Raw genomic sequence first — 12,783 nt, 5'->3', positions numbered from 1 at the left:
ATTTTTTTATCAATTTATCTGTTTATTTTTATATATCAATTTTTTAATCACACACAACTGAACGAATTTGCCACCATCAAATCATTGTGACTTATTTTTTGTTTTTTCTTAAAAGTATTAACCCTCATCAGTAATCACCATGCAGCCAATTAGATATTTACATGCAAAGCTCATTACAGGCAATGTAAACCATCAAAATGAGGCTGTGTAGGGAGACCAGGAAGGGGCCAATTTGACTGATTATTGAACAGGATCAAATGAACTAACCTGGAAGTGACTGATTCTGATAAATTGCAAAGAATGGCAATCCATTTAATGTAAGGGAACATTGAATACACACAATTTTTTAATACATCGAGAAAGAAAATCATGCAAAAATTGACATACCTTGGTTCATAGGCTCCAATAGGAATGGCAGCAAGGTCAAATGGTCCGTATCTTTTCCCTATTTGTTCAAAAGCTACACAGTAACCTGTATCTCCAGCGAAGAAAAATCTATTCCAGGGTCCCAGGACACACCAACTTCCCCACAGCACCTTGTTGTCATCTGTTACAGTTCGTTTGCTCCAGTGTTGCACTGGTGTAAACACAAATGTTACCTCATCATGGCCAGGGACACAGTTCTCCTCCCACCAGTCCAACTCTATTATATTTTCACAGCCACACTTTTGCATCCAGTCTAAGAGACCCAGTGGTACAAACCATCTCAAGTCACCCCCAAAGCGTTCATTAAGACTTAGCACTGTATTGTAATCCAAATGATCATAGTGCGTATGACTGATTACCACAGCATCTATTTTGGGCAACTGTGCCACTGTGCATGGGGGGTTTCGAAAGCGTTTTGGTCCAAAGAATTGCACAGGTGAAGCTCTTTGGCTGAAGATGGGGTCCGTCAGAAAAGTCAGTCCTTCCATTTCTACCAACAGTGATGCATGTCCCAACCAGGTCACTCGAATTCCATTCGTCAAACTCCCGACCAGTTGTGGGTTTTTTACAAAGTACGGTTCTAATATTGGCAATCCTTCATCAAGTTCCTACAAGCAGAGAGAAAAAGATTTTGTTTTTTTTTTAAAATATAATTCTGCTCTATAGCTTGCTTGTACAAATTAGTGTCACACAGCAAGTCTAGGTGAAGTCAACATAATTTGATAGAAATGCAGTGCAGTAAAAGCCATAATTCTGAATGTGATTTTACATAGTCTTTGCAGACAGATGGACTCCTGTAACTGAAGTGTCTAAATCACAAATTGAACAGTTAGTGTGATCATTATTGTGAGTAACCTTTAGGAATGCTTCCAGTACATTTAGAAGTTAATTTTTCTATTAAGTAATTTGCCAAAACTTTCTAGCTAAAACCCACACTTGGAAATGGTACATGAGGAGAGGTATTTGACAATAACTTGAAACTCAGAAAAGAACAAAAGAGTTTCGAGTTATTGTCAAGATGGGGATCTAGGCTAGGTCAGTATTTGTTGTGGGACAGCACAGTGGCTCAGTGGTTAGCGCTGCTGCCTCATAGCTCCAGGATCCCACGTTCGGTTCCAGCCTCGGGTGACTGTCTGTGTGGAGTTTGCACATTCTCTCAGTGTCTGTGTGGGTTTCCTCCGGGTGCTCCGTTTCCTTCCCACAGTCCAAAGATATGCAGGTTAGGTGAATTGACCATGCTAAATTGCCCATAGTGTTAGCTGCATCATTCAGAGGTAAATGGGTCTGAGTGGGTTACTCTTTGGAGGGTCAGTGTGGACTTGTTGGGCTGAAGGGCCTGTTTCCACGCTGTAGGGAATCTAATCCTCAAACTGCCCTTGAAAAGGTGATGGTGAACTGAGTTCTTGAATCATTGCAGTTCATGTAGTGTAGTAACACACTCAACACATCAGGAAGGGAGTTCCAAGATGTTGACCCAGCAACAGTGAATAAGCCACGATATAGTTCCAACTCAGGATGGTGCATAGTTTGAAGGGAAAGTTGCAGGCAGTAATACTCCCATGCATTTGCTCTCTTTGTTCTTCTAGGTGGTAGAGGTCACAGGTTTTAATGGTGATGTCGAAGGATCCTTGGTGAGGGCATTTGGTAAAAGGTACACATTTGTCTTGGATGGTTTTGAGCTTCTTAAATGTTGTTGGAGATTCACTTATCTGGGCAAGTGGAATCACACGTCTTGTGTCTTGTAGATGGTGGCTAGGCTTTGTGGAGTCCCAAAGTGAGTTATGCATTACACAGTTCCCAGCCCCTGATCTGTTCTTATAGCCACTGTATTTATATGGCTAGTTCAGTTCAGTTTCTGATCAATAGTAATTGCCAGGATTTAGCCAGCTCAGTTACTAAATCACAATTTAGATTCAAGTCAGAATGGTTTGAGATTTGGAGGGGATAGTTATCTTACTGTTTTTGATCTTCTTGGTGAAAAAGGTTGTGGGGCTCAGAAGTGTTGTTCAAATAAACTTGGCTAGTTGCAGTAGTGCATCCTGAATGCTGTACATATCACAGGAGATGACTGATATTAAGTTTAATGGCAGACATAATAATCAAGTGGATTGCCCCACTCTTACTGACGTTGTTGTGGTTCTGTTCGCCGAGCTGGAAGTTTTTGTTGCAAACGTTTCGCCCCCTGGCTCGGCGACATCATCAGTGCTTGGGAGCCTCCTGCGAAGCGCTTCTTTGATGTTTCCTCCGGTGTTTATAGTGGTCTGTCCCTGCCGCTTCCGGTTGTCAGTTTCAGCTGTCCGCTGTAGTGGTTGGTATATTGGGTCCAGGTCGATGTGTTTGTCGATGGAGTTTGTGGATGAATGCCATGCTTCTAGAGGCTCCCAAGCACTGATGATGTCGCCGAGCCAGGGGGCGAAACGTTTGCAACAAAAACTTCCAGCTCGGCGAACAGAACCACAACAACGAGCACCTGAGCTACAAATCTTCGCACAAACTTTGAACACTCTTATTGACTTTGAACAACCTTCAGTGTTGATTCAGTTGCACATAATCAGGCAACTGTCTATTACTCTTCTCATTTGAAATTCGAAGATGATGGAAGATATTTTTGGAATAAGGAAATGGGTACTCATTGCAGAGCATTCAACCTGCAAATTCAGCCCATTCTTCCAGCCACATCTTGCAAAGAGTAATAGTATTCAAGTGTCAAGGCAACAGTGATTCCCCCAGCTGTTGATGATGGAGGTTCACAGTGATGGTGTTGATATTGAAGGTAGTGAATGGTGGGTTAGAATACGTTTCTGGCCAGAAATCTTATTAACTGCTAATTATAAGACACATATGTTGTCAGCCAAAGACTGAATATAGTTTTTCTATAAACTGACATTGGCTGTGAATGACGCTGAACACTATTCTATTATCAGCAATTTGCCCATAACTCTGACATTAAGATGAAGTAAAAGCCATGAATTAAGCTGCTAGGGATAAACGTCTGAAATGAGACCCAGTGACTGAGATCGCTGAATACCCAGAAACATTATCCTTTGCATCAGACAGACCTCCAGTTACTGAGGGATTTGACAATTTACCCCAATTTTCACCTCAATTTTTCTAGTGGTCCACAGTGCCTTACTATTCAACTTTTCTTCCCTTTTTGTCTGGCAGTCTAGTACACAAGATCCCTTCTAAGCAACCATCCTGGCTTGGAACTCTATCAGTGTGCCTTCAGATTCATAAGGAGAAATCCTGACACTACCTTCTTGACAGCACTGTGGATATACCTATACCCTAAGCATTGCAACAGTCCAAGAGTACATCTCACCACAAACATCTGAAGGCCAAATCGGGATAGATAATAAATGTTAGCCAAGCCAGTGATGTCCAACATCCAGTTCTACATTTGGATCTATGTTTGAATCAAGATTATTATGAAGGGCTTGGAAGCCAGGGTATTCTGGCAAAATCCAAAGTGACATTGCTGAGTGTCTTGCTTGCTGGCACTGTTACTGTTTGCCTCCATCATTTTTCTGATTATTGGGTGTACAGTAGAATGGGAAATTGCCCAGGCAAGTTTTATTGTTATGTTTGAAGACTAAATATACTTGGACAACTTTTTAATATTATCAAGCAGATGCCAGTGTAACAATTTAGATATAGGAACGGCTAGTTCTAATATGGAAGCCGGTGTCCCTTACTAAGTAAAGCACATTCATCATGACATGATGGTGATTTCTGAATAAAGTAAACATGCTATATTGTTATATGTAATAACTAGCAATTTATAATGATGTTGTAAGAACTCTAAATAAACAACGGCAGAACACCTATTTGTTTAGCCAAAGGATAGGAGAATTATTTGTATATTTTTGGAAAAGTTTCCTTTGATCTCTATGTTTAATTTTCTTTAACATTTATTTCTTTTTTCAGACATGCAGTAGTAGTGCTCAAATTAATATGCAGGCAATAGTTTGCACCTTCAACATCGTGAAATTTATCAAAACACTTCACAGCAATGTACATTAAGTGACACCACGACAAAGGAGATATTAAGACTGGTGAACAAATGTTTTACACTGGTCTCAGAAGTATCCTAGCTTATAGTTAATTATATTGTATTACAATTAGAATTATATTATCATATAAATAATACCAAATGTTTATGCCAGTAACATATTTTGTATTGATGCTGAAGTTTATAACTTAAAATGTCCAAGATGCTAGAATGTGTAGCATTCTTACCCTGTTTTGTCTGACCCCAAATGAAACTCTCACATCTTCAGTGTTGTGCATATTTCTCTTCCATAATATTCCATAGGATCAATATTCTAATCTTTCATTCATTCCAGACCATGACATTCCTCACTGCTTTTAACCTTTTATTCTCCTTATAATCTACAATATGTTTAGAATCTGAGCATGGAAACAACTCATCTCTAGTTCTGCAATGGCTTCAACTATCCTCCTAATCTAAGTAACATCCTACATTGTGAGTTTAGGCCTTTCCTCTGAGATTCTTAATAAAAATTCAATGGCACTTTTAACAGCTAACACTGTCAAGCCAGATAAATGCAGTGACAAACATAACTTCATTTTGAACCTTTTACCCCAACAATGAAATTAAAGAATCATGTTTCACTGGTCCAAGTGGTGCTGAGTACCTCAAGCATCAGCACAAGAAATAAATAGATCTAATAGCATTCTTGAATTATTCCCAGTACAAACTATTCTAAAAATAAACTGTATCTTGACATTCATCTGTAAATCAGCATAGCTCACTATATGTAGCATAACCTTTAAAGGATAGTTTAATTTTAGGTAAACCACCATTTCATCAACATGAATTTATAAGTAGGTTTGTGACTGAAGTTGTAACAAGCAACTTTTTTTGAAGAGAAAATTATTCAGATTCAGCTATTCACTTACTGAACAAGAAAGCTGTCAAGAGTAATATACAACTGACCAGTTTTTAAGGATAAAGTGGTGATCTCCAGCCTGTCTCCTCCTATGCTTAGCATTCCTGTCATTTTCTTTTGTTTTATATAATCTTAATGTTATTGCTTCATTGAATTTTCTTCATTCTTCCTAAACTCTAACATTTTGGGGCAGCATGGTGGCCCAGTGGTTAACATTGGACCCAGGTTCGATTCCAGCCTCGGGCGACTGTCTGCATGGAGTCTGCACATTCTCCCAATGTCTGCGTGGGTTTCCTCCAGGTGCTCCGGTTTCCTCCCACAGTCCAAAGATGCACAGGTCAGGTGAATTGGCCATGCTAAATTGCCCATAGTGATAGGTGCATTAGTAGGGAGTAGGCCTGTGTGGGTTACTCCTTGGAGGGTCAGTGTGGACTTGTTGGGCCAAAGGGAATCTGTAGGGAATCTAATCTTAATCAGTGAACTTTGATTTCAGTTTCATCTTGTGTCAGACTAGGAAAGGTGAAGAGTAGATTAATCAAATCAATTCCATTTTCTACAGGGCACTAAGTTTGAGAACTCCTACAATCAGTGCCATCAGGTTGCTACATAAACTGGGTTATTTTAAAATATTTTCATTATGAGAACTATAATTTACACCTTGAAATAACTATATTCCATCAGCAGATATTAATTATGTAATTATATAAATTACCAAAATGCTACTTATGTTGCAAGAATTGCTTCATATGATCACTTACTGTGGATAAAATGAAAATAAACTTCAATAAATAATAAAATAAACTACTATAAATCATATGTGAGCAACAAGCAGTTGAAATACTTGCAACTTTAGATTTGGTCAAGCCACTCACTGCCTTTGAACTTGGGATGTTGGTATGGTCTCTCTCCATCATAGCGAACTTTAGCACGTTGGTGAAAGCAAGGTCACTCCAGGTTGGCCAGGGATTGACAAATCTGCCATCTTTTCCTCTTTTGGATCTTGTTACATCTTCTTCCAGACGGTAATCCAATCTGAAGCTTTTCCTGGAGGTTCGGGATGATGAGCTCCCTCTTGCCTCACGGCTTGCATTTCCTGATCGTTTCTTCACAGCTTCCTTTGGATAATGGCTGCTTGAAATGGGGACCTGTTCTTTAAGCTGTGCATCCATGCTTCCTTCTGCTCCGTTGTGTAATCTAAAGACAAGCAATTACATAATAATCACTAAGAATGTACTTCAAGACTCTTGAAACTTCTGTAAGTCTTCAAAGTACAAAATCCCAGTTCACATTTCTAATTGTTATCTAAACAATGATTTAATGTTAATTGTCACTTTCATAGCTATATGGCTCACAATAGTGCCAAATGATGCCAATACCCTCTCTGCCAGAAAATCATGTAACAACTTAAACAATGCACCTTACAACCTGGTGCATAATAACAAAACCAGAGCAAAAGCTGTATTTTAAAAGTAATCAGATGATCTATTTGACATTTAGAGGAACTGTATAGAGTGCTTCTGATATTTTACTTTCCGATAAAAACAACGAACTCTTGATACAACGTTCTCTTAACGTTAATAAGAACATCTTCCAATGTTGGCGCAGAGGTCCAAGCATCTCGGTGAGAGCTGGGATCTAGGCAATTCGGCAGTATAACTCAATCCAGCAACTGCGCATCGCATTCCACCAATACTGATCAACCACCAGGAACAGCAAATTAAATGACACTGCGGTAAGGTTACTCGGCAACTTCGGCTTATAACAGCTTGGAACAAGAACGACCTACAGCCACTTGATCAATCAGTCAATTTTCGTGAATAAAAACCTATTAATTTACCCGTAAACAAATGTAATACTGAGATAACCTCAGTACCACTGTCGAGCAGATTTTCTCCTAAACCACTGTCCCGGTGCGAAACCATGTTTTATGTAACAGTAATACGATTACAACGTGAAGCTGTAAAGTACATTTCACAAACTTTCTGACTGGTACGCTATTAAAAAGATACCCGGTTAACTATCACGGTACAAACTTAATCTCTCAAAACAATAATAGTAACGTTACAGTTTGTCGCAAGGGTTGGAATAGTTTCTTAGCTTACGTCGTTGCATTTAGACAAAACAGAACTGTTAACTCCAAAAGTAGCAAAGAAGCGAGGGCAGAACACAAAAAAGAAAGGGAAAACATTGTGGACCTTGCTGGATGATAACGATGTATTGGAAATGCTCCAGGAGGCAACGCCGCAGTCTCTGACTTTATCCACTTAATGTAGATGATCCCCCCCTTGTTGTTCCCGCCCGCAGATGATGTGACAAGAGGAACAAGTCAGGACTCTGATCTCAGCCTCTGCCCAGATCCAACACGTGATCGCCTTATTATCCCTGAAAACCAACCATTCAGCGCCTGAGTCAAAATGCTGAGAAATGCACTGTCAGAGGCACAAAGGGAGATTCTTTCTGGATCTAACAACCTCCATTTAAAATAAACGACTGCACCAACTATATACTACCCAAACAAACACGTTATCATTCGCTGCTGGGACTGTAGAAAAAGAGCTTTAAATCAGTAATAACAAAACGACCAAGAGTTTCCTTTTTTAAGTTGTGAGATTCTGCAGCTGTGATTTGACATTTTAAAAACTGTGCTCACTTTTCTGAAACACGAATAAAGTCGGTTTACAACCCGAATGATTATTGTTGATTGCGTTCTACATAAAATGAGTTAGTAACAAATACGATTAAAAACTGAAAAAAATAAAGTCACTTTCACAATTACAACGACTGGAACACTATCAGTTTTTTCTGGAGATTGCCTGATTTAGTCCTCACCTCTATCCTCTAAAGTTGTACAGCAGCGACTGGCGGCAGCCACGCCAGTAAACCAATGGAAAATAAGTGATTCGACTAAGTTTCAAAACCGCAAGGTCCGATTGGAAGACAAACTTTCTCTAATAATGATTCTTCAAGACAATGTGGTAGTCGAGTCCGTCCTGTTGCCGGTCAGACGAACCTGAATTACAATAACTTCCTTTGTTGAAACTCCTCCCAGAACCGTGCACACGGTATCAGCACTGTCACTAAAATCTAGGGGTGATTCAATTGCCCAGAACAAAAAAAAAGCATGTTGCAAATTTGTAATACTGGAAACGAATTCAAAAGTTGCTAAGAAAATCTGTTAACCATTCAAGATACGTCATGTTACTTTTGAATCAATTGTTAATCAGGATCCATGCGACTTGGCTGAGGCTGTGCTAATAAAATAGGAGAGAATTAGATCATTTCTGAAACTAAAAAACCCAGCATTTAGGATGAAAGTCGACAATTGCCATAAAATATGAACTCTACCAGTTAAAAGGAACTGATCGTTTGGGATTCACCTGGAAAGGCAGTGGGACTTTGCCTCTGCCAGTTCGCCTCCTGGCGCACTCTGGCCGCATTTCACGTTTCTGTCGAATAAACTCCCGAATTTCGCCGCTGCTGTGAGACAAGCAGCCAAGAGAGGCCGACAGATCCCTAGGTACGTAATCCTAGCCCTCTCTCTCAGCATCGCCTCTCACACAACCATAACATGCTATCCAGATCCATCCTAAAATAAATTGTACTAACTTCAGAACGACTAACTGCACGCCAAGTAAAGATGATCCCCACACATTTCCCCGGATCAAATCTCACGTCCCCGACATGCTTCTGCAGGCATCCGGAAACCAGAAACTACTTGTGCTGCACATAACTGTTCCCCGAATAAAGAAAGGGCACCACAAAGTCGGTGACAGCTCCTCTCCTACAGTTCCATTGTTTAAATTGACCAGCGGTTCGAATTCTGGACCACCAATTTGGTTGGTTTCTGTTGTATTGAGGTTTCCAAAAGTCCAATATTCTCTATTTAAAACTATGATGAATTAGTTCTCTAAAATGATATTCCCAAGAGTTCTGGGGAGTTTCCGAGTTTATAGACTGTTTCCATAACATTCCTAATTAAAAACAAAATCAATCTGTCGCAGCACACATTTTGTAGTCGAGTACGTTTTGTGTTGTAAGTTAGTATTTACGTATGAACAATTCTGATTGGCAATAAATGCTGTTCTTGTTAGTGGCTCTATAGTATCCCGGAAACAAATGGAAAATGTAATAAATCTAAAAATATTCAATTCTCACACTTAATCCCTAAAGCACAAAAAGTGTCATACACTCAAGGTCAGGTTTAGTCACTGAAATATTTCGTTAATTGCAAATGTTTTTACTTCAAATGCATAGTTTGAATCAGTATTATTATTTCATATTATATTTCACATTTCAAAGTAATCATGTTCCAAATTAGAATTCTGAATTAAGAACATAATAATACAATTCATACATATATTTATGGACACATTTCTGCAGGTCAAGTTATGAGTGACAACTTAATGGTGTCTGTATAAACTTCAATATATTCCACTGGTGAAGAACCCAACCTACTTATTATTCACACAAACCAAATTTGGATTTGTATCACAAACAAGTTTGTTATACACAATAATATAGAATCATAGAATTGTTGCAATATGAGGTCATTTTACCCTTTGTTTCTTCACAAAATTCTAACTGCTGGTCAAATTAAACAACAGGACCACAGGGAAGAAACTATCATCTAATTGTGGTGGCCTTAACAGTTGGATGCAGCGATAAGATAATAAGACATAGGAGCATTATGGATGATCTTATATTCCTCAATTCACCTTTCTACCTTTTAGTGGGTGGCACGGTGGTACAGTGGTTAGCACTGCTGCCTCGCAGCGCCAGAGACCCAGGTTCAATTCCCGCCTCAGGCGACTGACTGTGTGGAGTTTGCACGTTCTCCCCGTGTCTGTGTGGGTTTCCTCCGGGTGCTCCGGTTTCCTCCCACAGTCCAAAGATGTGCAGGTCAGGTGAATTGGCCATGCTAAATTGCCCATAGTGTTAGGTAAGGGGTAAATGTAGGGGTATGGGTGGGTTACGCTTCGGCGGGTCGGTGTGGACTTGTTGGGCTGAAGGGCCTGTTTCCACACTGTAAGTAATCTAAAACAGTATAACCTTGATTCCCTAATTGATTAAAAATCTGTATCTCATTATTGAATATACTTAACAAGCCAGCCCTCTACAGGAAAGAGTTTCAGATTCATTATCCTCTGGGAGAAGAAATTCTCCTTATTTCTTTCTTAAATGTGATGTGGAGATGCTGGTGTTGAACTGGGTTCGACAAAGTCAGAAACCACACAACACCAGGTTATATAGTCCAACAGGTTTATTTGAAATCACAAGTTTTCTGAGCTTTGCTCCTTCGTCAGGTGAAGTGGAAGCAAGTGCACAGGCAAAGAATTTATATGCAGAGAGATAATGGCAAGATAGTTCCAGGTAATTAAGAGTGTCAAAAACATAAGTACAAATAGTGTGAGTGGAGTGTCCACAGGCTAAATTGCAAGTGAAGAGGTAACTCATGATCCAAGGAATTAAAGCAAAGAGATAATTACAAAAAAAAATCAAAAATAAAATGTCACTCACACTCTTTTGTATTTATCTTTTGACACACTTAATTATCTGGAATTGTCTTGGCATTATCTCTCTGCATATAAATTCTGCGACTGTTGCTTCTCTTCACTTCACCTGACGAAGCAGCAGCGCTCCAAAAGCTTGTGATTTCAAATAAACCATTGGACTCCAACCTGGTGCCTTGTTGCTTCTGACTTTGTCTTAAATATGTTACCCCTTATTCTGAGATTATGCCCTCTGGTCCTATCTCCCACAAGGGGAAACAAATTTTCCACATCCAATCATTCAAAACCTTTAAGAATACTGTATGGTTCAATAAGGTTGCCTCTCATTCTTCTATATGCTAATGAGTTCAATTTAATTGGCTCAACCTCTCCTCATAAAACAGTGCCTCCATATTTGGTATCAGCCTAATAAACCTTCTCTGGACTGCCTAAAATGCCAGTATATCTTTCTTTAAATAAGGGACCCAAAACATTTTACTGAATTACCCCAGTTGTGGTATGACTAGTACCTTGTATAATTTTATTAAAACCTCTTTACTTTTATCCTCCATTCTTTTTGCAATAAAAGCCAACATTCTATCTGCCTTTCCTATTACCCACTGAACATTCATGCTAGTTTTTTTGAGATTCCTGGATGATTCCCAAATCTTTCCTTTCTGTCGCTTTCTGCAGTCTTTCCCAATTTAATAATATTCAGCTCTTCTTTTGTTCTTGCCAAAGCACAATGTCACATTTTCCCACATTATATTCCATCTGCCAAGTTTGAGCTCATCGGACTATATCACTCATCAGAGTCTTTGTATAATCCTCACCACTGCCTTCCCAATGATTTTTGTGTCATCTGCAACTTGGTGACAGTACATTTACTTTCCTCATCCAAATCATTAATATATGTTGCAAAACATTGTGGCCCCAGCTCCTGTGGCACGTAACGTTTTACAGGTTACCACCCTGAAATTGCTCCCCTTATCCCAACTCTTTGCTGTCCATTAGTTAGACAATCATCTATCCATGCTAATATACTACCTCCAACACCATGAGCTCTTAATTTAACTGTCTGATATGTTATCAAACACCTTCTGAAAATCCTAAATATATTACATCCACTGGTTCCAAATTATCAATTCTGCTTGTTACCTCCTCAAAGAATCCTAGTAAATTTGTCAGACATGTTTTTCCCTTCATGAAGTCATGCTGAATCTGCTTGATCATATTATAAATTTTCTACTATTAACATCCTTTTATAAAAAAACTCTGACATTTTCCCAATAAAGCTAGTTACCTGTCTTTATCTCCTTTTGTCTTTTTTTAAAAAGGTGTTACATCGACAATTTTCCAATCCTCTGACACTTTCCAGAATCTAAGGATTCTTCGAAGATTACTACTTGTGCAGCCACTATCTCTATAGCTACTTTCTTTAATACCCTAGGGTGCATCCCATCAGGTCTGGAGGCTTATCAATTTTAGACCCATTAGTTCTGTAGCTTTTTTTTCTCTAGTGATAAATATTGTGAATTTATTTTATTTATTCAACAACTTTGCCATTTCCTGGTTCCCTGTGATTTCTCCAGGTCATTCTCCAAGTAGCCCATATTCATTTTGGCTTCTCACTTTGTTCTTATATATTTAAATAAGCCTCTGCTGTCCATCCTGAAATTGCTTGTAAGTTTGCCCTCAAAATTTATTTTCTCCCTCTTTATTACCGTGAATTTCTAGGTGCCCACAAGAGTATGTAGAAAATTCACAGATTGTCATTTTTTTCTACATCTTGTCATAATAAAGTTAACAATTTTTAAGATCTTAATCACTCGCTGCAAAAAAAAGGTTTTCTTTGTCATCTTGCTTATTTTGCAAATTAAGTCTGTGCCTTAACAATCTGAATCCTTTAGGCGAAGGTGAGGACTGCAGATGCTCGAGGAGGTTGAGTAGTTCAT

At 39.0% G+C, this 12,783-nt stretch overlaps 1 protein-coding gene across 7 annotated transcripts in view; it reads right to left on the bottom strand.

Annotated features, from left to right (window-relative positions):
- Positions 1-12,783, bottom strand: part of napepld (N-acyl phosphatidylethanolamine phospholipase D) — a 56,966-nt gene that overhangs the window by 42,059 nt on the left and 2,124 nt on the right. For 2 of the 7 annotated variants that reach the window (XM_043713843.2, XM_043713840.2), the window contains exons 2-3: positions 6,212-6,533; positions 388-1,034 (exon numbers count right to left, since the gene is read on the bottom strand). In XM_043713843.2, the coding sequence (XP_043569778.1) occupies positions 388-1,034; positions 6,212-6,508 (944 nt within the window). In that variant the 5' untranslated portion in view covers positions 6,509-6,533. Of the gene's footprint in view, positions 1-387; positions 1,035-6,211; positions 6,534-7,441; positions 7,617-8,168; positions 8,350-8,716; positions 8,917-8,945; positions 9,042-12,783 lie in introns of those variants that run through there. The other 5 variants (XM_043713842.2, XM_043713838.2, XM_043713841.2 and 2 more) reach the window with 5 other exon arrangements.

Source organism: Chiloscyllium plagiosum, unplaced genomic scaffold (genome assembly GCF_037043375.1).
Source record: "Chiloscyllium plagiosum isolate Xiang-an unplaced genomic scaffold, Cpla_swu_hap1 HiC_scaffold_23, whole genome shotgun sequence".
Taxonomy (NCBI): Eukaryota; Metazoa; Chordata; class Chondrichthyes; order Orectolobiformes; family Hemiscylliidae; genus Chiloscyllium; species Chiloscyllium plagiosum.
This window is presented reverse-complemented; position numbering and strand designations above follow the sequence as displayed.